Below are 21,962 nucleotides of genomic sequence, written 5' to 3'. Positions count from 1 at the left end.
CAATGTTATGAATTATGCATAAGTGGGGACCCCCAGCTGGCCATGGCAGGGTATCCCACCGTGAGGAAAAGCATGCTGGCATGCTGGGTAAATGCAGCAGTGGGACAACCCAGGCCATGCGGGGCATGGCGGCAGGGCGGTGGGTGGACATTCACAAACCATTTCCACGCACAATGTAGCATCTGGGTTATTATAATAGAGAGACAAAGAGAAGATAGGAAAGAGGGAGAGAAGGGAGAGAGGGGGGTGAGAGAGAGGGGTACACACCTCGTGGTAGGGGAGAGAGGGAGAGAGAGAGAGAGGAAAAGAGAGAGGAAGGGGAGGAGTTTTTCCTTTATGTCAGGACACAGGGCAGCCCCAAGGGTCAGGTCAGAATATTAACATTGACTTCCAGTTTAGTGTTTTTATGGGATTCCTGAGTTCTAAATGAGTCTGATTCTTGTGCCTTCTCTTAGGCTCTTTTCCTTCTGTTGATTGGTCTTGTCCAACTCTGACGTGACAATTGGCTTCATCTTACTATATTTTATTATTGCCTCTTAGAAGCTTATTTCTAAATGAGAGACAGGAAGAGAGAGGATTCAGATGGGAGGGGAGGTGGGGGAGGAGCTGGGAGGAGTAGAGGGAGGAGAAACCGCAATCTGGTTATAATATGTGAGAAAAGAATCTATTTTCAATGAAAGGGGGAAAATGTATTTCCTTTAAAAAAAATGAAATTAAACCAGAACATTATTCTATCGTTCATACTCCATCTCACAGTGGTGGTCACCTAGAAGGGTGACGACACTAAAGTCTTTCTATTTTACAGTCATGTGGAATGTGGTAGTGTATGTCAGAGGTAATACAGCATCAAATGATGGAAGAAAAATCAAACTCTTGGCCCATTTCAGTGAACAGGAAGCCAGCAGCCAATGGCACTCACCTGAGACGGGAGTCCTTGAAGGTGTCCAGGTAGGCGGGGTAACTCCACTCCACTTTGCTTCCTTTACACCTGAGCTCTACCGTTTGTCCGGCCATCAGACTCATCGTAGCAGCAGGCTTCTGGAAGCGGCCGCTGTCCATGGCCTGCATCATGATGGACTGGCTCTTTGGTGTGGAGTCAGCTGAGTCCCTGTCCTTTACTTTTGGAATCTTGGGTTTGGCCTTTTTGTTGGTAGGTTTGATTCTGTTTTCTCCTTGTTCCTTTGCACGCTTGTTCTTAGGAGGGTGTTGACCAGCAACTGCAAAGGCGTGAGAGGGAGGCAGTGAATGGCATTCCCAGAGCATGAGAAACCCACAGCAGATGACTTCCATCCATAATCATAAGCCATAAAGCAATCATTTGTTCTTTATCCATTCTTTAGTTTTAAAACAATTTAAAAGAAATACATTCCAGTTTCAAAGGTATTATTCAAAATCAGCAAAATATAAACTAAAATTTGCCCTTATAAAACCAGAACATTTTTCTTTTGTTCATACCCCATCTCACAATGGAGTCACCTAGAAGACCTGCACTGAAGACATTCAGAATCTGTTTTAGGTCTCAGCCATCACTTTGCCTGGTGCTCAGTCCCAGGTGACTCTTTAAACGCAAGGATACGTAATCAGTCTCTAAGAGCAAGGGACATGAATGGCATTAGAAATGCACTCAGATGATTTAAAGTATCTTTCAAAATGGAAATGGAGGGTGGGGTCTGCATTTGATGGGGACGTAGAAGAAAATGTTTATAGGGCCAGGGACATAGCACAGTTGGAACAGTGTTTGTCTAGCATGCAGCAGAGCCATGGTTCCGTCCCTAGCACTGCGTAAGACAGGGTGTTATGCTACATGTCTGCATCCCAAATACTCATGTTATTTGTTTTTCACTCCTTTTTGGGGGGCCTGTCACGTAGCTCCCAAATAAATCACATATGAAGGCTTATTCTTAATTACGAATACCAGGCCTTAGTTTGGTTTAGTTTCTAGCCAGTTTTTCTTAACTTTAAATTAACCCATCTATCTTTTGCCTCTGGGCTTTTCCTTTTCTATTCTCTCATATCTTTCTTTGTTTCTTATTCCGTGGCTTGCTGTGTAGCTGGGTGACTGGCCCCCAGAGTCCTCCTCCTTCTCTGGCTCCTAGATCTTAGATCCCTCCTCCCAGTTTTCTCCTTCTATATATCCTCTCTGCCTGCCAGACCTGCCTATCCTCTCTCCTGCCTTGCTATTGGCTGTTCAGCTCTTTATTAGAGCATCAGGTGTTTTAGACAGGCACAGTAACACAGCTTCACAGAGTTAAACAAATGCAACATAAACAAAAGTAACACACCTTAAAATAATATTCTACTACACACGCAGGATGTAGAGGCAGGAGAATCAGAAATTCAAAGTTCTCTTCAACTATACAGTAAATTCAAGGTCAACTTGGGCTACATGTAACCCTGTCTTGAAAAAAGGCACATGAAACATAAGCCAGCTTAAAGCTGTATGTGTAAGTTATTGAAACTCAATGGTAGGGCTGACTGGGAAGATGCCTCAGCTGGTAGAATGCCTGCAAGGGAACCATGAGGACTTGAGTTCAATCCCTAGAAACCACGTAAAGGCTGGTGTGTAATCCTAGTGCTGAAGTTGAGAAAGGGGATGAGGAGGGGCACGGAGACAGGTGGATTCCTGGAGCTCACTGGCCATCCAGTCTAGCCACTAGGTTCAATGGAGGACTGTCTTAAAAATTAAGGAGGAAGGGAATAGGGAAAGGAACACCAATATTGAACTCTGGTTTCTATATAACCACCACCACCAACAACAACAACATCAACAACAACAACAAACCCCAACTATAACAATAGCTTAGAGTTTAACTAATGAAATATTTCTGGAGACTGTTTTCACCAACATTGCTGAGAACTGCCATCAAACAGCGATGACACAAAGCTGCCCTGCCTTAAATTGGCATTTTGTCTTCTCTACAAGGCATCCATCATGGCCTACACTTGGGGGAAGTTGCTCCCACTCCCCGGACCTTCTAGAGACCACTGGGCTCCAGAAATCTCAGCCAAGTCCTTTCCAGCTGTGCTGTTTGTTGTGTTCCCCCTGAAAAGGTGAGAAGATGGCCATGCAGCTTGGACCCACTATCTGTAGGCATGCTAGATGAAAATAACAAAAGATGCTCTGAAAGGTTTGAATACATTATACAAAAACACTCAATTGACCCTTGGCAAAATACTGAACCAGAACTCAGGTTCCCCTACCCTATTGCAGCGTGTTCATGTCATTGCACGGAGATTAACCTGCTGTATGTATTCTAAATAAGTGACTACGAACCCTGGCCAGTAGGGGGACTTGCAAGACATTTGTATCAAATGGGGAAACAGGATGATATCAGGGGAAAATCATTGTCAAAGCTCGACCCTGTGTGCTTCCCTGCTGCCCTTGAATCTTGTGACAGGAGCAATTTAGTCTCCACTCTCAGCTCAGCCTTGCCCAGACCCTGGGACCAGCGCGCTGTTTGAGCTCCCAGCTCAGAGTCTACACCCGGCCCTGTCAAAGTCCGTGCAGTCTGTACACCTTCGCTCCCTATGCCCAGCATTCTTCTCTGTGGTGGCCTCAGAGCCAGTCACAATTAGATTCCTAGACCTGACTCACCGTGCATCTCCTCATTTTCCTTCATGCTTCTACTCCATTCCACCAGGCACATGGCCTGCTGACCTTAGTCTTTGCACAGGGTAGAGCTGTGTCCTTGAGCTTCATGCTCCAAGGCAGAGGCCCCAACACTGCTGTTTGCCCAGCCCTGCCAACCCTGCACACCTGCTCTATTCACCCCTGGTTCTAATGATGGGCTAGACACAGCGGCTCTCATGCGCAGGCCCCTTCTCACGGTTCATCCTAGCTGTCTGTCCAGCTTGATGTCCACAGGGTTTAGAGTCAGCTAGGAGACACATCTCTTGGTGTGTCTGTGAGAGTGTTTCCAGAAAGGTTTAACTGAGGATGAAGGTCCCTTCTCATTGGGCTCAGGTTGCAGACTGACTGAAAAGAGAGAGAGAAATCAAGTGGAACATAGCATCCATTTCTCCATGCTTGACTATAGGCTTACGGCCAACTGCTTCATACCCCTGCCACGGTGCCTTCCTGTCATGATGAACTGTATCGTTTTAAACCATGACTGCAAACAAACCCTTCCTTCCTTACGTTTATTTTTGCACTTTTGGAGCTTTGGTATTTAGTCATAGTAATATGAAGCATGAGTAACACATTCCCTAACCTCCTATAAGGAGAAGCACCATAGCCATGGGAACCATATCACATGAGCAGAAATCCACTAATTCAACACCGCCATGTGTGAGGGAAAAGCCTCAGCTTTGCATTATGTCAGAAGTCATATACCCCTCCCCCAAAGATAGAAAATAAAAGCCTACTATACTGATGTCCAAGTATTCTGTGCCCCAAAGGCATTTTGCTTACACTATGCTTATGAGACTGGCTGATCTTTTAACTGATTTTTTAACTATTATTATTATAAAAACTTCCTTTAATTAATGTTTGTACAATGAAAGAGACTTGTCAAACACAATGGAAAGTTTGAAATACATTGAAACATAAATCCATACATCACCGTAAACACAACACCCAATGTTGAAAACCACAACATCAAATTTACACCATCCCTGTAAACAGTCATGTTCTGATTTTTACATGCTTCCAAGTGGTGGTAGATATGGCCTTCTGAATACAGAGCACTGTGGCGATACTGTGTTCCCCAAAATATTGTGCACCCTAATAAACTTATCTGGGGTCAGAGAACAGAACAGCCACTAGTTACAGAGGCCAGAAAATGGTGGCACACACGCCTTTAATCCTATCACTTGGGAGGCAGAAATCCATCTGGATCTCTGTGAGTTTAAAGCCACACTGGAAACAGCCAGGCATGGTGACTCATGCCTTTAATCCCAGGAAGTAATGGCAGAAGCAGAAAGGTATTTAAGGCATGAGGACGAGGGACTAGAGCTGGTTAAGCTTTTAGGCTTTTGAGCAGCAGTTCAGCTGAGATTCATTTGGATAAGGACACAGGCTTCCAGTCTGAGGAAACAGATTCAGCTGAGGAACTGGTGAGGTGAGGAATCTGTGGCTTGTTCTGCTTCTCTGATCTTCCAGCATTCACCCCAATACCTGGCACCAGGTTTGTTTTTATTAATAAGACTTTTTAAGATTCATGCTACAAATCACAGTAGGGCTTTGAGGTCACACTCATCTGACAGGGCTGTGGCATTGAGGGCTCAACTCAAGAAGAAAAGCAGGTACCAGCACATTCACACAGTGTTATCAAGCAAATACTCTTTAAATACCAAAATGAGAAATAAGAAGGCAATATAAGCATGCTATCAGAAAGGTGGTAGGAAGTAAGGACAACTGTGTACAACTTGAAGCTGAGATGTGGTTCTCCAGCTTTATTTCTTTGGCTTCTTGGGTAGTGGCCACAGGAACAGTAAGATGTGAGGTTCTGGTTCATGGATCATTCAAGGGACCCATCTCTGACTCTGCTGAACACCAAGATTTCTCCATTCAGAATCAGACATCTAACGGGTTTTAGGGACCAACTTGCCTATATATGTCCTTGGGCAACATGACATGCCAGTATTCATCCTCCTCGCTGTTGTGTTTGTCTGAATAGTAAAGTTGTTTGTGTAACATGACTGCTCTGCCTGAGGATGTTCAGCCCTGCACCACTGGCCTCCAGACAACTCCCAGCAGCCTTGACTAATGGTCTTAACTTGATGTTTCTGCTTTAAACTACATCGTCACGGAACCTTCTCTAAATCCCTTGGAATTCACACAACCAGGGCTATCAGTTAGACTTCTGCGTTATCAGGTCCTATGATGCTACACTGCTCAATAGCAGCTATTTACTCTGGTTATTACCCACCCAAATATTTGCTACTCTGTGTGGAAAATAATTCCATCTTTTTGACCAAATAGACCCCAATTGCTCTAACTGTGTTATTGGTCTAGCGGCTTGATTATGAAAATGACCCGTTGTTTAACGGTACAAAGTCAAAGAAAACCAAGAGGCTGTAGGTATAGCTCAGTGATAGAGCACGTGCTTAGTGTGAATGAGGCTTTCATTTCAATTCCCAGCATCTTCTTTATCAAAAAGCCACTTTAGTAGCCTCACAGGTACCAGAATTCTGGGATTGAAAGACACCTACGTCCCATGTCTGACATACTAAAAGACTATGACTTCTCACATCCACCTGCACTGTAGTAGATCTCTAGGATTCCAACAGAACCCACCCTACAGGCAACAACCCACAGATCCCTGTTGAGCTGTCTCCAACCACCCTACTCAGTACTCAGACTTCCCAGGTCTTCTTCCAGGGTCTAACCCAGTGAGTCTCCCTGACACCCCCATCCATGCCTTCTCCTGAAACCCATCAGTCCCACAACCAGTGAACCAGCCTAATCTGGCCTCCCCTACCTGTACTGAGAAGGAGCTCTAAGCTTTGGCCAGGACCATACCTCCCTACCCCACAACCTACAGGACCTGCCATGCCATGGGCACCCTTTCCATCCTGCTAGATTTACCCCTACACTCCAGGCTTGGAACAGAAAGCATACCCTAGTCCCCCATCCATCTGACTTCATTGCCTCCAAGCCATTTTCAATTTTTAGACCCAGCCCGCTCACACATCCAAACTGCTCTGTCCAGAACAGACTCAGAACAAAAGAAGTTCACATGCCCCCTGATCTCACCGCAAAAGTACCAACAGTATGAAGGACCAAACCAGAATCTCCTCTTCAAAATGTACCAGGCCCACAGAAATGTTCCCCAAACCCGGATGAGCTGCAGGACCCAGATTGTAAAAGAGTAGCCATAAACTTAAAATAATCAAGGAGTTCATAAAAGAAGACACCAAGAAACAGCTTAATGAAATGAAGGAGAAAATGCTTGAGTAGAATAAATGCCTCAGGGATGCCCAAGAAACCACAAGCATAAAGTGGATGGAAATGACAGAGACGATCCAGGGCTTGAAAAGAGAATTCAACAAGGATATAGAAACATCCAAAGGAGTCAAGCTGAGGTGACGGTAGAATTGCAAACCCAGTGACTGAGCTGTCGCCTGAAAGGAAGGCCTTGCAAGTGGGTCAAGCAGAAGTTAGAATTTCTGGTTCTGAAGACAGAGGACCTAGACTACATAAGCAAGGACTATGGAAAATTAAAAAAAAAAAAAAAAAAAAAAAGAAAAAGAAAAAACTCACAGGGAAAGGAACACGCAGAAAACGTGGGACACCATAAAAAAAAGTCAAGTTATAGGCATAGATGAGGGTAAAGAATCCTAAGTCAATGGTATAGACCAGATCAACAAGATCATCGAAAACTCCCCCGAACTTAAGAAAGACACACTCATCCAAGTGCAAGAAACACACAGAGTATGAAATAGACAAGACCAGGAAAGAAAATCCCCATGGCATACCATAGTTAAAACACTAAGTATCGCCTGGTGGTAGTGATCCATGCCTCAGATCCTTTAATCTCAGCACTCAGAAGGCAGAGACAGTGCCTTCTGGCCTCTGAGTTGGAGGCCAGCTTGGTCTATAGAGTGAGTTCCAGGACAGCCAGGGTTTCACAGAGAAAACCTGTTTTGGGAACAAAACAAAACAAAAACAAAAACCAAACAAAAAGCAAACCCATTAAGTATACATAACAAAGAGAGTGTATTGAAAGCTACCAGAGCAAAAATACAAATCACATTTAAAGAAAAACCTGTCAGAATAACAGCAGATTTCTCAATGGAAACTTTCAAAGCCAGAAGAGCCCAAAACAACGCATTCTATGTCTTAAAAGGTTATGACTACCAACCTAGACTAACATTGTGGTTGTTTTTCACTCTTTGGGCTCTTGGAGGGCCCTTTGTTCTTGGAGGGCCCACTACCCAGCTCCCAAATAAGTCACACACACGGAGGCTTATTTTTTATTATAAATGCCCGGCCTTAGTTTGGCTTGTTTCTATCCAGCTTTTCTTAAATTATCCCATCCACCTTTCTCTTAATTCTATATGTCTTACTTTCACTCTTGTTCCATGGCTGGCTGTGTGGCTGGGTGGCTGGCCTCTAGTGTCTTCCTCTCCTTGTTCTCTTGTTCTTTCTTCTTTTTCCCACATTTCCCCTCTTTTTATTTTCTCTGCCTGCCAGCCCTGCCTATCCTTTCTCCTGCCTTGCTATTGGTCATTCAACTCTTTATTAGACCATCAGGTGTTTTAGACAGGCAACAGTAACACAGCTTCACAGAGTTAAACAAATGCAACATAAAAGAATGCAATACATTTTTTGCATTAAAACAAACGCTCCACAGCATAAACAAATGTAACACATCTTAAATTAATATTCCACCACAAAACTTTGCACAACATAAATGGCCTAAAAAATTATACCCAACAACAAAACTGAAATACAAGAAGCATTATTTCAGGTTGAAAAGAGGAATAAGCATAGCAGAGAGACTCTGGAAAGAAATATGGAGACATAGTTATCAAAACACAAAATACCACTGGGAACATAAAGAACAATACCCAGATTCAATGACATGAGGACAATTAATGCAAACATTTCAATAATATCTTTAAATATCATTGGCCTCAATTCCCCAGTTAAAAGACACCAGTTGACTGAACAGATCAAGAAGCATCTTATTTTTAAAGATAGATATCACTTAAGAGTAAAAGGTTGGTGGGCTGGAGAGATGGCTCAGCAGTTAAAGGCTAGGCTCACAACCAAAAATATAAGAGTAAAAGGTTGGACAAAAGCACTCCAATCAAATGGGACCAGGAAGAAATCAGGCATCGGTATCCTAATACCTGACGAAATAGGCTTCAAGCCAAAACTACTCAAAAGAGATAAATAAGGGCACTTTATTCTAATCAAGGAAACAGTTAAACCAAGAAGACATTACTATCCATTACTATCCTGAATATATATGAACCAAATTCAGGGGGTTCCAATTTCATAAAAAAAATGACCTATCAGTTTTAAAATCACAGACTAACATCAATCCATTAACAGTAGCTGATTTCAATATCCCACCTTCTCCAATAGACAGGTCATCTGGACAAAAATAGATAAATAAAGAGAAACATCAGACTTAATTGACATCATACATCAAGTGGACTTAACAGATGTCTACAGAATGTTCCACCTAGTACCACATATTCTACTCAGCAGCACATGGAAGCTTTCCTACAATAGACCACATCCTGGGGTACAAACCATATCCTTACAAATTAAAAAAGATTAAAATCATGCTTTCTATCCATCCTATCTGATCACAATGCAGTAAAACAAAATTGACAGTGAACAAATCTCTAATAAACACACATGCTCTTGGAGACTAAATAACTCATTACTGGATGATGAATGGGTAAAAAAAAATACAAAAGAAATAAAAAAATTCCCAGAACTAAATGAAAATGAGAACATAATACAATAAAACCTCTGGAACACAGTGAAATCAGTGTTATGAGAGAAATTTATAGCTCTAAGTGCCTACATTTAAAAAATCAGAAAGAGCACAAATGAACAGCTTAATGGTGCAATCCAAAAAGTTGGAAAAATAAGAATGAATCAAATCCAAGCCCAATGGATGGCAAGAAATAGTGAAATTCAGAGCATAAATCAATGCAGAAGGAACAACAACAACAACAACAACAAAAATACAAAGAATCGAGAAATTTAGGAGCTGGTTCTTGGAGACAATAAACCAAATTGACAGATTCTTGGCCCAACTAACCAAAAGAAAGAAAAAGAGGACCCATATTAACAAAATGAACAGGGAAATATTTCAACAGACACCAAAGAAATTCTGAATATTATATAGGAATTTTTTTGTTTTTTGTTTTTTGAGACAGGGTTTCTCTGTGTACCTTTGCACCTTTCCTGGATCTCGCTTTGTAGATCAGGCTGGCCTTTAACTCACAGAGATCTGCCTGCCTCTGCCTCCCAAGTGCTGGGATTAAAGGCGTGTGCCACCATCGCCCGACTTAAAGGGATATTTTTAAAACTCTGTTAAGCTGAAAAACTTATGAGAAATGGATGCATTTCTAGATTCAGCCAAATCACCAAAATTAAACTAAGAAGTCTTAAAAAAAATGTAATGAAAAGCCTACCAGGTAAAAAAAATCCAGGGCCAATGGGTTCACAGCAGAATTCTACCAGACATTCAAAGGAGATCTAAAGCCAATCCTCCTTTATTTAAAAACAAAAATGAAACCAAAGGAGCACTCTCAAACTCCTACATAGCCAGCATCATTTTAATATTCAAACCAGGTAAATACAACAAGAAAAGAAAACCATAGGCTGCTGACATCTCTGATAAACATAGACTCAAAAATATTCAATAAATTACTTTCAAACACAATACAGATATCCATCAAAAAGATCATCCACCTTGACCAAGTTGACTTTGTCCCTGAAATTCAGGTATGGGTCAACATACACAAGTCAATTAAATGTAATTAGTTCCATAAATGGACTTAAAACAAAAATCACTTGATCATGACAATAGAAGCAGAAAAAGCTTTTGACAAAATCCAGTATCGTTTCATGCTAAAAATCCTAGAACGTAGGGTGAAAGGAAACATACCTCTACACATTAAAAGTGAAACCCACGAGAAACCCACAGCCAACATTACCCTAAATGGAGAAAAGCTTGACACAGTTCCACTGTAGTCAGGAACAAGACTATCCCTGCTTCTTTTCAGTATTATGCTATAAATACTAGCTGGAGCAATAAGGCAAGAGAAGGAATGGAAGGCATACAAGAGTGAAAGAAGTTCACATTATTCCTATTTGTGAAAACAGTAGAGATGACAAAAATTCTACCAGAAAACTCCTAGAGATAAGCAAATTCAGAAACATGGCAGGATACAGAATCAACTTGCACCAATCAATAGCTTTTCTACACACCACCAACAAACATACAGAGGAGATCTTAGAAACACCCCCATTCAGAGTACCCTCAAAGGAAAGAAAACATCTAGGAATAAACCTAACAAGGAAGTGAGGGACTTCTACAATGAAAACTTTAAACCTCTGAAGAGAAAGATACAGAAAAACAGAAAGACATCCCATGCTCATGGATTAGTAGAATTAACATTGTGAAAATGACCATTTTACCAAAAACTATTTACAGTTTGTAGTGACCGGTTTTGTGTCAACTTGACACAAGCTAGAGTCATAAGAGAGGAAGGAGCCTCAGTCGAGGAAATGCCTCCATGAGATCCAGCTGCAAAGCATTTTCTTAATTAGTGAACAATGGGGAGGGCCTAGCCCATGGTGGGTGGTGCCATCCCTGGACTGGTGGTCCTGGGTTCTATAAGAAAGCAGACTGAGCAAGCCAGGGGAAGCAAGCCAGTAAGCAGCTCCCCTCCACGACCTCTGCATCAGCTCTTGTCTCCAGGATCCTGCCCTGCTTGAGTTCCTGTCTGACTTCCTTCAAGAATGGAATATGGAAGTGTAAGCCAAATAAACCCTTTCCTCTCCAACTTGCTTTTTGATCATGGTGTTTCATCATCAGCAATAGAAACCCTAACTAAGACACAGATTCAGTGCAATCTCAACCAAAATTTCCATCTCAGTCTTCCCAGAAAAAGATGTCCTAAACTACATATGGAATCACAAAAGACCTCAGATAGCCTGAACAATCCTGAGCAACAGAGCAATGCTGGAGGGATTACAATTACAGATCTTAAGATATAATACAAGGTCATAATAATAAAAACAATATGGCACTGGCACCAAAACAGACATATGGACCAATAGGACAAAATCAAGTACCCCAACATGAGTAGACATAACCTCAGCTACTTAATGTTTGACAAAGATGCAAAACAATATATGCTCAAACAAAGCATCTTCATTGACAGATGTTGGGAAAACTGGATGTGTACATTGAACGCATATCAATCACCTTGCACAAAATTAGCTCCAAATGGATCTAACACCTAAACATGGAACCTGAAACACTGAACCTGCTATAAGAAAACATGAGCAATTCTCTACATGATATAGGTGTAGGAAAGGACTTTGTGGGGAAAAAAAAAGGCCATACATTTGAGAGGAAGCAAGAACAGGTAAATGGGAGGTTTGGGGGTGAGGAAAGGGAAGGTAGAAATGTTGTCATGGCTAAAAGAGGGGACTGTATCCCCTGAAACTGAAGGTATAAAGGCTGCTAGTCACCGTGTGGACACTGTGAAGGAGCCCAGGTCCTTTGCAAGAACAGCAAGTTCCCTTAACTGCTGAGCCATCTTTCAAGCCCGCACCTCACTGATTTTTGTGGTAATTGAGTTAACATATTTTAAGTGTTGAGAACAGTGTCAGAATCCCCATTAACTGTCCACTAAGTGCTCTTAATTGTGTGGCTGTTGCATGTACTGTATATGAACTACTGGTAGGCAAAGCAGTCTTCCTTCCTTCCTTCTTTCCTTCCTTCCTTCCTCCCTCCCTTCCTCCTCTCCTTCCTTCCTTCCTTCCTTCCTTCTTTATTTATTCTTCTCTCATATAATATATCCGACCACAGTTTCCCTTCCCTCTACTCCTCCCAGTCTCCCCGCACCCCCAACAACCTCTTCTTTCCCCCAGATCCACTCCTCTTCCATTTCCCTTTAGAAAAGAGCAGGCTTCCCAGGGATAGCAACTGAACACGGCATAACACATTACAACAAGAGTAGGCGCAAACCCTTATATCAAGGCTGGATGAGGCAACGTAGTATAAGGAAAAGGTTCTCAAGAACAGGCAAAAGAGTCAGAGATACCCTGACTCCCACTGTTAGGAATCCCACAAGAACAGCAAGCTACACAACCATAACATATATGCTGAGGACCTGATGCAGACCCATGTAGGCTGTGATTGCCACTTCAGCCTCTGTGAGCCTAAAGCAGTCTTTTTTTTTTTTTTTTTATTAATTCCCAGATGCCATGTACCTCACCATGGGTCATCAGGAAGATAGGGAAACATCTAGATCCTATGCCTCCAAGTCCATAGCTTTCTCTGGCCCACAAGCACAGTTGATAATTTCTTAAAAACATGTATTCTCGCCGGGCGGTGGTGGCGCACGCCTTTAATCCCAGCACTCGGGAGGCAGAGCCAGGCGGATCTCTGTGAGTTCGAGGCAGCCTGGGCTACAAGTGAGCTCCAGGAAAGGCGCAAAGCTACACAGAGAAACCTGTCTCGAAAAACCAAAAAAAAAAAAAAAAAAAAAAAAAAAAAACATGTATTCTCTTTGCCTTGACCTTGGGCGTTGCCATCTTGGTGTCTTCTAGTCCCTAACAACTCTTGAGTCTCCTCTTCCTTTCCTTCTTCTCAGGCCTGATCTGAGCCCCAGGGCTTAGCCAGGCACGTTCTGAAGCTCTAGCCACATTTGTGTGTTGAAAGCCGGCCTGCTCCTGTCCTGCCCTTGCCTCAAAATTCCTGCTCCGAATGTTCCGTTTACTACTCGGCCCTGTCACTTGGAAGACTAGCAGGCATCTTAAATTGAATGGTTCCAAATTGAACTCTGGATGCCACTCAGACCTGCTCCTTTCCACAGAATCCCCTTTATCCATAAACGGGGACTTCTTCTACCTGGTGGCTCAAGACAAGTACCCCAGTCTTGCTTCATCCTTTTCTTTCTCACCCAGGCTGCATTTATTCCAGCAGCAAATCCTTTTGGTTTCATCTTCACCGTGGACTCCTCAGTCTCTTTCCCTCCATTGCCTGCCACCAGTCCTGGCCAATCTGCTTTCACCTCGTCTATTAATGTCTCCCTAAGTAGGGGCTTGGCTTCCACTCTGGCGTCTTCAAGCTTTTCAAACGTAGGTGAGTCCATGGACTCAACTCTACTCAGAACTGCTCATTGACCTCCATCTAACTTGAAAGAAAGCATTGTCCTCCCATGCTCTACAAGGGGTTGCCTTCTTCTATGTGACATTTTAGGGGGCTTCAGCCACCCTAGGTACTGGGAAAAGCTCTTGGCTGGCCTTAGCTCTTGTTTGTGACACCTGTTGGTGTTGCCTCCTTATTTCAGGCAGGCTTCTAGCTCTTTATCCAACAAACACCCTCAGTCCTCTCTCATATCCCACCCTGAGATATTTGTTAGACTGTGTCCCAGGAGATACATGAAAGTCCTATCCTAGGGACCTGTACATAACCATCGTTACAGATGTAATCCTGTTGAGATGAGAACAGGTATCCTCGGAAGAGCCCCATAGAGAGAGGAAAATGCCATGTGGAGAGACACACAGAAGACAGACATATATGTGATAGCAAAAGCAGAGACTGGGGTCATGGCCACTTAAGCCGAGTGTCTTAGGGTTGTTATTGCTCTGATGAAACACCATGATCAAAAGCAACTTGGGGAGGAAGGCTCTTTTGGAGGCATTTTCTCAATTGAAGTTCCCTCCTCTCAGATGGCAGTAGCTTGTGTCAAGTTGACATAAAAGCTAGCCAGGACAATTGACCCCTTGTCAAGTTGACACACTGATACAACACTATTTAACAATAAATAACCATTTCCATTTTTGTTCATCCTCAAGATCTCATATTAATAAATATCACATTATAAAACATATTATAAACTTAAAGGCCCACAGCCTGTACAAAGTTCAGTCTTTCTTCCCTCTCTCTTTAAATATAAATCTCTGTAAAACTCCAAAATCTCTTGAAAAATTCACAGTCTCTCAACTGCAGGTTCCTGTAAAATCAAAAATAAGTTAAATGCTTTCTTAATTCAAGAGGGAAGAACCCAGGCAGAGTCACAATCTGAACAAAGCCAAACTCAACTCCAACAGCATAAATAAATCAGTGTCCAATGTCTGGGATTCATTCACAATCTCCTAGGCTCCTCCAAAGGACTTTCCACAGCACAAAGTCTCCTACACTCGGCCTCACATTCCATGGCTGCTGTTATCCTTGGTGGTCTTCCCATGATACCTAGGTCTCCAAAGTTTTGGAGTCTCCTGCTGCAACTGGGCTGCACCTTCACCAGTAGCCTCTCCTGAGCTCTCTTCATGGACTCCAGCCCTGCCTCTCAGTGCCAAGCCTCAGCTATTCTCTACAACTTCTTCATGCCTTCAAAATTAGTACCACCTGGGTGACTCCTGTGCTAACAAGTTCAGCTGCCAGCATCAAGTACAACCTTGGCTGCCTCTGGAACACAATGACGGATACCAAGGCTGTTGGTATCTTCTTAATCATCACTAATGTCTTAGCTTCAGCTGACCAGAATCAACTGTGCAAATAAAGCAATAGTTTTACCTCAGAGATGCTGGTCACTTATAATCACAGCTGATTCTTCAGTCCCAGCTGACCAGAATCACGGATTCTTAATTTAAAACGGCAAATGGCCCCGACAGAGTCTTTAAACTTCTCTTTGAACTTTGTAAGCCAGGCCTCCATCATCTACACTGCTCTGAGCATTATTGTCCAAGATTCAACAGACTAGCTCACCCGAGCTCTCAAAACTCAATGAAGGGCTTCTGTAGCCCAAAATTCCAAAGTCTTTTCACTTGCCTCCCTCCAAAAAAAAAAAAAAAAGCCCAAACACAACATGGTCATGTCTGTCACAGCAATACCCTACAATCCTGCTACCAATTTCTGTCTTAGGTTTTCTATTGCTGTGATAAAACACCATGACCAAAATCACTTGGGGAGGAGAGGGTTTATTTCGCTTACACTTCCAGGTAACAGTCCATCACTGAGTGGTGGACAGGGCAGGAACTCAAGCAGGGCAGGAACCTGGAGACAAAAGCTGTCGCAAAGGTTATGGAGGAGTGCTGCTTTCTGGCTTGTTCAGCCTGCTTTCTGATAGAATCCAGGACCATTAAACCAGCAGTGGCCACACCTACAATGAGCTAAGCCCTCCCACACCAATCAGTAATTAAGACCATGCCCTCAAGTGGTTCTTATGGAGGCATTTCCTCAATTGAGGTTCCTTTCTCTTAGATGACACTAGCTTGTATCAAATTGACGTAAAAACTTGCCAGGACACCAAGGAATGCCAAGGATTGTGGGACATTTCCAAAAACTAGCAAGAGAGGCAGCAAGGTCCTAATGACATTTTGATTTTCGATTTTTACCTCCAGAACTGTAAGAGAATAGATATCCATTATTTTAAGCCACCTTATCCCTAGTGTAGGTTAAGTATCCCTAATCTGGAAAAAAAGCTTTCAAATCCAAAACATGGTGAATGTCAGTACATACATGATTCCACACGTAGGAAATGCTACACCTGACCTCATGTGACATTTCACAGTCAGAATGTGGGTGGACAAAAATATGGTCTGTGGTATTGTTTAAAATATTATTACTTAATAAATTATCTGGGGTCAGAGAACAGACAGCAAGATACAAAGCTAGAAAATGGTGCACTCACACCTTTAATCTAGCATTCCAGAGATAGAAATCCTCTGGATCTTGTGAGTTCAAGCCACATTGGAAATATCAAGCATGGTGACACACACCTTTAATCAGAAAGCCAGCCTTAATCAGGAGTGGTGTAGAAAGTAGAAAAATATAAACGTGAGACAAAACTAGAAGATTTGCTGTTAAGCATGTGGCTGGTTAGCATTCAGGCTTTGACAGTAATTCAGCTGAGATCATTGGATGAGACAGAGCCTCATCTGAAGACAAACACTGAGATCGCAGTGAATGCTGTGGCTTTTCTGTTCTCTGTCTCCAGCTGGCCCATCTGACTGTTTGATTTTTTATGAACTTTTGTTCTATACAATGTCTAATACTTCAGATTACGGATAGGAGACACACAAAACTTAAGCAAGCTTCATCTTTAGCCCCCCCCCGCCCCGTCCCACATCCAAGAAATTTGATTATATTTATGCAAACATTTCAAAATTCTGAAAAAAAAAAAAATTCTGGCCTGAAATATTTCCGCTCCTAAGAATTTTTTGGAGAGATTGTCAGCGTGTCCTTTGCCACAGCAGCTCTAGGAAGCCAACATGTTAATGAGATCCGTGATGTCAGTTTCTGAAATTATGTCTTCACCTGGCATTGGCTGTCTGTTCTCTCCCTTTGATCATAAAGACCAGGAAGAAAGGACCTTACAGCCTTGCTCACGGAAAACCCTACTTCTGGATTTTGCTCACTCCTCTAATAGCAATCTCTCTCTCTCTCTCTCTCTCTCTCTCTCTCTCTCTCTCTCTCTCTCTCTCTCTCTCTCTCTCTCTCACACACACACACACACACACACACACACACACACACACATGCCCTCAGACTAACATCTTGTTTGGCCCTAAGTATGGAAGACAGTTTTATCTACCAAACACACAGGTCAAGATCCTAAATATTTTGAAATATCTGTTAATTGCATTTGTAATCAAAGAGGTATTTTATGAATTTTTACTTATTTTTATACATGTTTCTGATCTACTGTCTTTTTCCAAGGAGCAAACTGACACAGGAAAGTGATACACGGTCCCTGCTGGAGGGTCACGGTCACTGTACCACTCTCCTTATCTTCTTGGAGACCTGGCTTTCCCCTTTCAGGTTTTGATGAGTCTTTTTAGTTCTCAGAAAATTCTTTTATAAGATGCAGAATAAATGCGTGTTGAACTGAAGACTGTATTGGATAAAGGGGCTTGTATAGGTAAATAAAACCACAGTAAAGAACCAATATGAGGACCTCAGCACTTTCCCCTAACACTAAATACACATACGTAGATGATAAGAAGTCAGGTGACCACAGTTCTATACTTTTAAGTGTGAACATGGCAGTGCAGTGTTAGACAGAACATTGAAGAGGGTACTTGGAGCAGTACCTCCCTAGCTGGAGTCTTTGGCCTATCTATTCACTGTTTTCAAGCCTTCGTTTGGTGAAATGGGTAGACTATGTGGTCTGTCAGCTCCTTCTCATGAAGAGAAATAACACTATTTCTCACAATGTGGTCACTGTAGAGTTGGACAAGGCGAATGTCACTGGTTAGGACAGATGACCACTTCATGGATGTCCTCTTCCTGTGAGGCTCTCTCCCAAATGTGGTCCCCAAACTGACAGGCTCAGGGACAATTAGAATCACAGCCTGTGCATGCAGTTGGTGCTGGGGGATGGTCCAGGGGTGACATATCCTGACCTGCCGATCAGAGGGAAACACTGGAAGAACTTCTGGTATATTCACTGTCTGTGGTTAGCTCTGTCCCTCCCCTGTCACCACCCTAGCATCCAAAATGACAAAGAAACAAAATTCTTGATAGGGTTAATATCTTAATATTAACTTAATGAAGTAAGTTAACTGAAGTTACTTGAGTTAAATAACTTAATGAAGTAAAATCATTAAGTCTTCAATAGGTATGTTCAAATTTTGTCCATGGCTTATACATCATATATATCTACATATGTATGTCATATATATGTATATATATATATATATAAAACAAATGTATGTATCATGCATTTATAGCTAAGTTTAAAGACAAAACTCACAGTTTACCCATTCTCAATTACAAAGTATTTGGCCTGTTTTCCATTTTCTCTAACAGTCTCATAAATGTTTATTGTTTGAATGAATTGCAGTTTGCCTAAACGGATGCTAATTCATTTAGACAGATGTCTGTTGTACTTCACATACTCCGATCCCTGTTGGCTGAAGTCACCTCTTGAGCCTCTCCAGCTGCCATCATGGGGTTCACAAATGTGAATGGACTATTTGAAGTTATTTTATCTGGCCTTCTTTGCCCTACTCAAAAAAACGATACCAAATACTCCAGCTCCACCACTTTCCCAGTCAGATACAAGGACCTGCCAGGAATGTTTTAATGCTGTATTGTGCAAACTGAGCTCATGCCAGCCTTTCTCTGGGCAAAGAGGAATTGCTGTCTGCCTCCCCCGGATGCTCTGCTTACCCTTTACTAAGTAGGGCTCTGTCCTTAAGGAGCCTCATGCACAGTTGTCATGGGCTACCACCACCTTGAACTTCTGCACACTTGAGTCTGGTATTTTTTTTGGAAGGTGACTGCAGTTTCGGAGGATGGAAAGGGGTGGGTCAGGATTGGAGATCTCATGCGAGCCAGGGTGAGCTGTCTCCAGCGTGAGGTTGCATAACAGCAAAGTCTGCTTTTCAACCAAGTCTACACAAATGTGTGGCAGTGGCTGAGGAGTTCCAAGGTTAGCGCATTGGTTCTCAATCTGCGGGTCGCCACCCTCACACAAGAGTCGCCTAACGACCATCAGAAGTATCAGGCATTTACATTACGATTCGTAACCATGGCAAAGTTGCAGTCATGAAATAGCAACAAAACTTTTATGGTTGCGGGTCACCACAATGTGAGGAACTACATTAAAGGGTCACAGCATTAGGAAGGCTGAGAAGCACTGAGTTAACAGGATGTCACCTGATGAAAGATGTACTATGCAAACACCAACAATTAAATAAATAACTGAGCACATAAAATAATTAGCAAGCCGGGCGGTGGTGGCACACTCCTTTAATCCCAGCACTTGGGAGGCAGAGGCAGGCGGATCTTTATGAGTTCGAGGCCAGCCTGGTCTACCGAGCGAGATCCAGGAAAGGCGCAAAACTACACAGAGAAACCCTGTCTTGAAAAAAATAAAAACTAACAAAATAATAATAATTAGCAGTAATATGCACATATGCCATCTTTATATAAAAACAATACACACACAAACACATGCACAAATATGTAACAATAAAGCCTGACCCTGTGGTCATACATCTACACAGCAGGATGGACCTAGCGCAGGTACTCATCCCAATACGTTTTAAAAAGTGATGCCGTGGTTGGTAAAATAGTTCACGGAGTGAAAATACATGCCTCCAAGTCTGACAGCTTGAGGTCAATCCCTGGAATTCACATAGTGCAAAGAGGGAATCCCCTCCTGAAGGTTGTCTTCTGACCTCCACACTAGCATGCGCATACCAAAACATACCCAAACACACAGGCAATAAATGTAATTTAAAGAATTAAGTCACGCAAGGCCCTCTTATGGTACAAAAACGTAGTTCTTTTCTTTCACTCATCCTCCCATTTATACGGGAAATGTAACTGCGGTGTAGTTTATTTTTTTAAATTTATTTATTTACTTTTTTTTTTTTTTTTGCGGTTTAGCGCAGAATTTTGTTGTTGTTAAAGACCTTGCAGGATTTTAGCTCAGGTTGGTATACAAACAAAACAAAACAAACCAAACAAACAAACAAAAACAGGACTGCAAAGGGGAAGGAGGACACGGAGTTTTCCACCAGACTCGTTTTGCTTAGGTGGTACAGGCTCTCAGTAGCAGAAGCCCGGGAGCGGCGACGCCCGCCCTGGAGGAAGGTGGAAGCATCCACCGCCATCAGACTGACACGTTGACACACAGAGTCGCTGGCTGGGGAATGAAGGGTTTGATCGCCTGTGGTTTTCTGGTAAGGCTAGAGAAGTCCTGATGAGCTCCTAAGGGTCAACGTCACCGCCACCTTCCCAGAGGGGTCTCCCGGGAGGTGGGGGTTGGAACAAAGTGGACCAGGGGACTAGGAGGGGCCAGGTGCACGGGATGGTTGACCACCCGGGAGCCGATCCCTTAGGTCCAAAGTTAGGGGAGTGGTTAGGGGAATCTCGGGGACTGTTGTGGGTCCTGGGCGAAGGCGGCGGGCAGAGCCCAGATACTACCCGGCCCAGTCACTCACCATCTTCCAGCGCTTCGTGTACCAACAGAAGTCCCAGCAAGAGCCAAACCTTCATCTTCAGGGCTGGTGACCTGCGGAATAGTCGGGGCTTGTGGGCGGCGCGGCTGGCTGCTCAGGGCAGGGCAGGAGAGGGGCGCCGAGGGAGGCGGCGCCTGGGACACCACAGCTGGAGGATTCGGTTTCATCAGGGAGAACACAGTTTGGAAGAAAAGTAGGAGATTTAAAAAAAAAAGAAAAGAAAAGAAAGAAAAAGGAAAAGAAAAAAAAATTCCCCCGAGTAATATGATCTCTCCTGCCCTCTGGTGGCATCGTGAAGGATAGCGCTATTTCCAAGCACTGGGGAAACTAAAAGGATGCCATGCTTCGATTTTCTCCAGAGTTTCAGTGTTTGGGCTTAGCTTTACCCTGTTCAGGAAGGCCTCAGCATCACCCTGCTGATGGAAGCACAGGACTCTTCTCAGCAAAAAGCGCGCCCTGAGTTTCTCTTGATTCCCAGGGATTCTCTCACTTGCACTAAAAAAAAAAGGGGGGGGGCGGAACTGTTTGTTGTTGCACTTAAAAATATTGGTTGTTGTGGTTGCTCCTTTAATTTTTTTTCTTTTCACATACCAACCACAGTTTTCCTTTCTTCCCCTCCTCCCGCTCTCTCCCAGCTCCCCAGACATCGCCCCCCCCCCATCCACTCCTCAGAGAGGGTAAGGCCTCCCATGGGAAGTCAACAAAGTCTGGCACATCAAGTTGAGGCAGGCCCAAGCCCCCTCCCCCCGTATCAAGGCTAAGCAAGGTATCCTACCATAGGGAATGGGCTCCAAAAAGCCAGTTCATGCACCAGGGATAAATCCAAGTCCCACTGTCAGAGACCCCCAAGCAGACCAAGCCACACAACTGTCACCCACATTCAGAAGGCCTGGTTCAGTTCCCTGCAGGTTCCCTAGCTGTCACTCCAGTGTCCTTGAGCTCCCACTAGCTCCAGTCAGCTGTCTCTGTGGGTTTCCCCATCATGATCTTGACCTTCCTGGCTCATACAATCCTTCCTCCCTCTCTTCAACTGGACTCAAGGTGCCTAGCTGTGGATCTCTGCATCTGCTTCCACCAAGCTAGTGGATGAAGGCTGTATGATGACAATTTGATTACAGAGGAAGGCCACGAGTCTTAACTGGGGTCATCCTTGTGGATTTCTGGGAATTTCCCTAGCACCAGATTTCTCCCTAACCCCATAATGACCCCCTCTATCAAGATATGTCTTTCATTGCTCTCCATCTCTGTCTCTCCCTCCCCCCACTTAAGCATCCCTTTCCCTCATGTTCTCATGCCTCATCCCTTCCCCTCTCCCCTCTTCCCTGCCCCCTGC

At 43.3% G+C, this 21,962-nt stretch overlaps 1 protein-coding gene and 1 pseudogene across 1 annotated transcript in view; both read right to left on the bottom strand.

Annotated features, from left to right (window-relative positions):
* Pdgfrl (platelet derived growth factor receptor like) overlaps positions 1-20,836 on the bottom strand; it is a 64,792-nt gene extending 43,956 nt beyond the window's left edge. The window contains exons 1-2 of the mRNA XM_028872353.2: positions 20,612-20,836; positions 920-1,217 (exon numbers count right to left, since the gene is read on the bottom strand). Of these exons, the coding sequence (XP_028728186.1) occupies positions 920-1,217; positions 20,612-20,666 (353 nt within the window). The 5' untranslated portion in view covers positions 20,667-20,836. The remainder of the gene's footprint in view (positions 1-919; positions 1,218-20,611) is intronic.
* LOC114695141 lies at positions 5,395-5,638 on the bottom strand (annotated as a pseudogene).
* Positions 20,837-21,962: the final 1,126 nt, after the last annotated feature.

This window comes from Peromyscus leucopus, chromosome 17 (genome assembly GCF_004664715.2).
Source record: "Peromyscus leucopus breed LL Stock chromosome 17, UCI_PerLeu_2.1, whole genome shotgun sequence".
Lineage (NCBI taxonomy): Eukaryota > Metazoa > Chordata > Mammalia > Rodentia > Cricetidae > Peromyscus > Peromyscus leucopus.
Note: the sequence above shows the minus strand (reverse complement) of the source record. Positions and strands in the feature narration are given on the sequence as shown.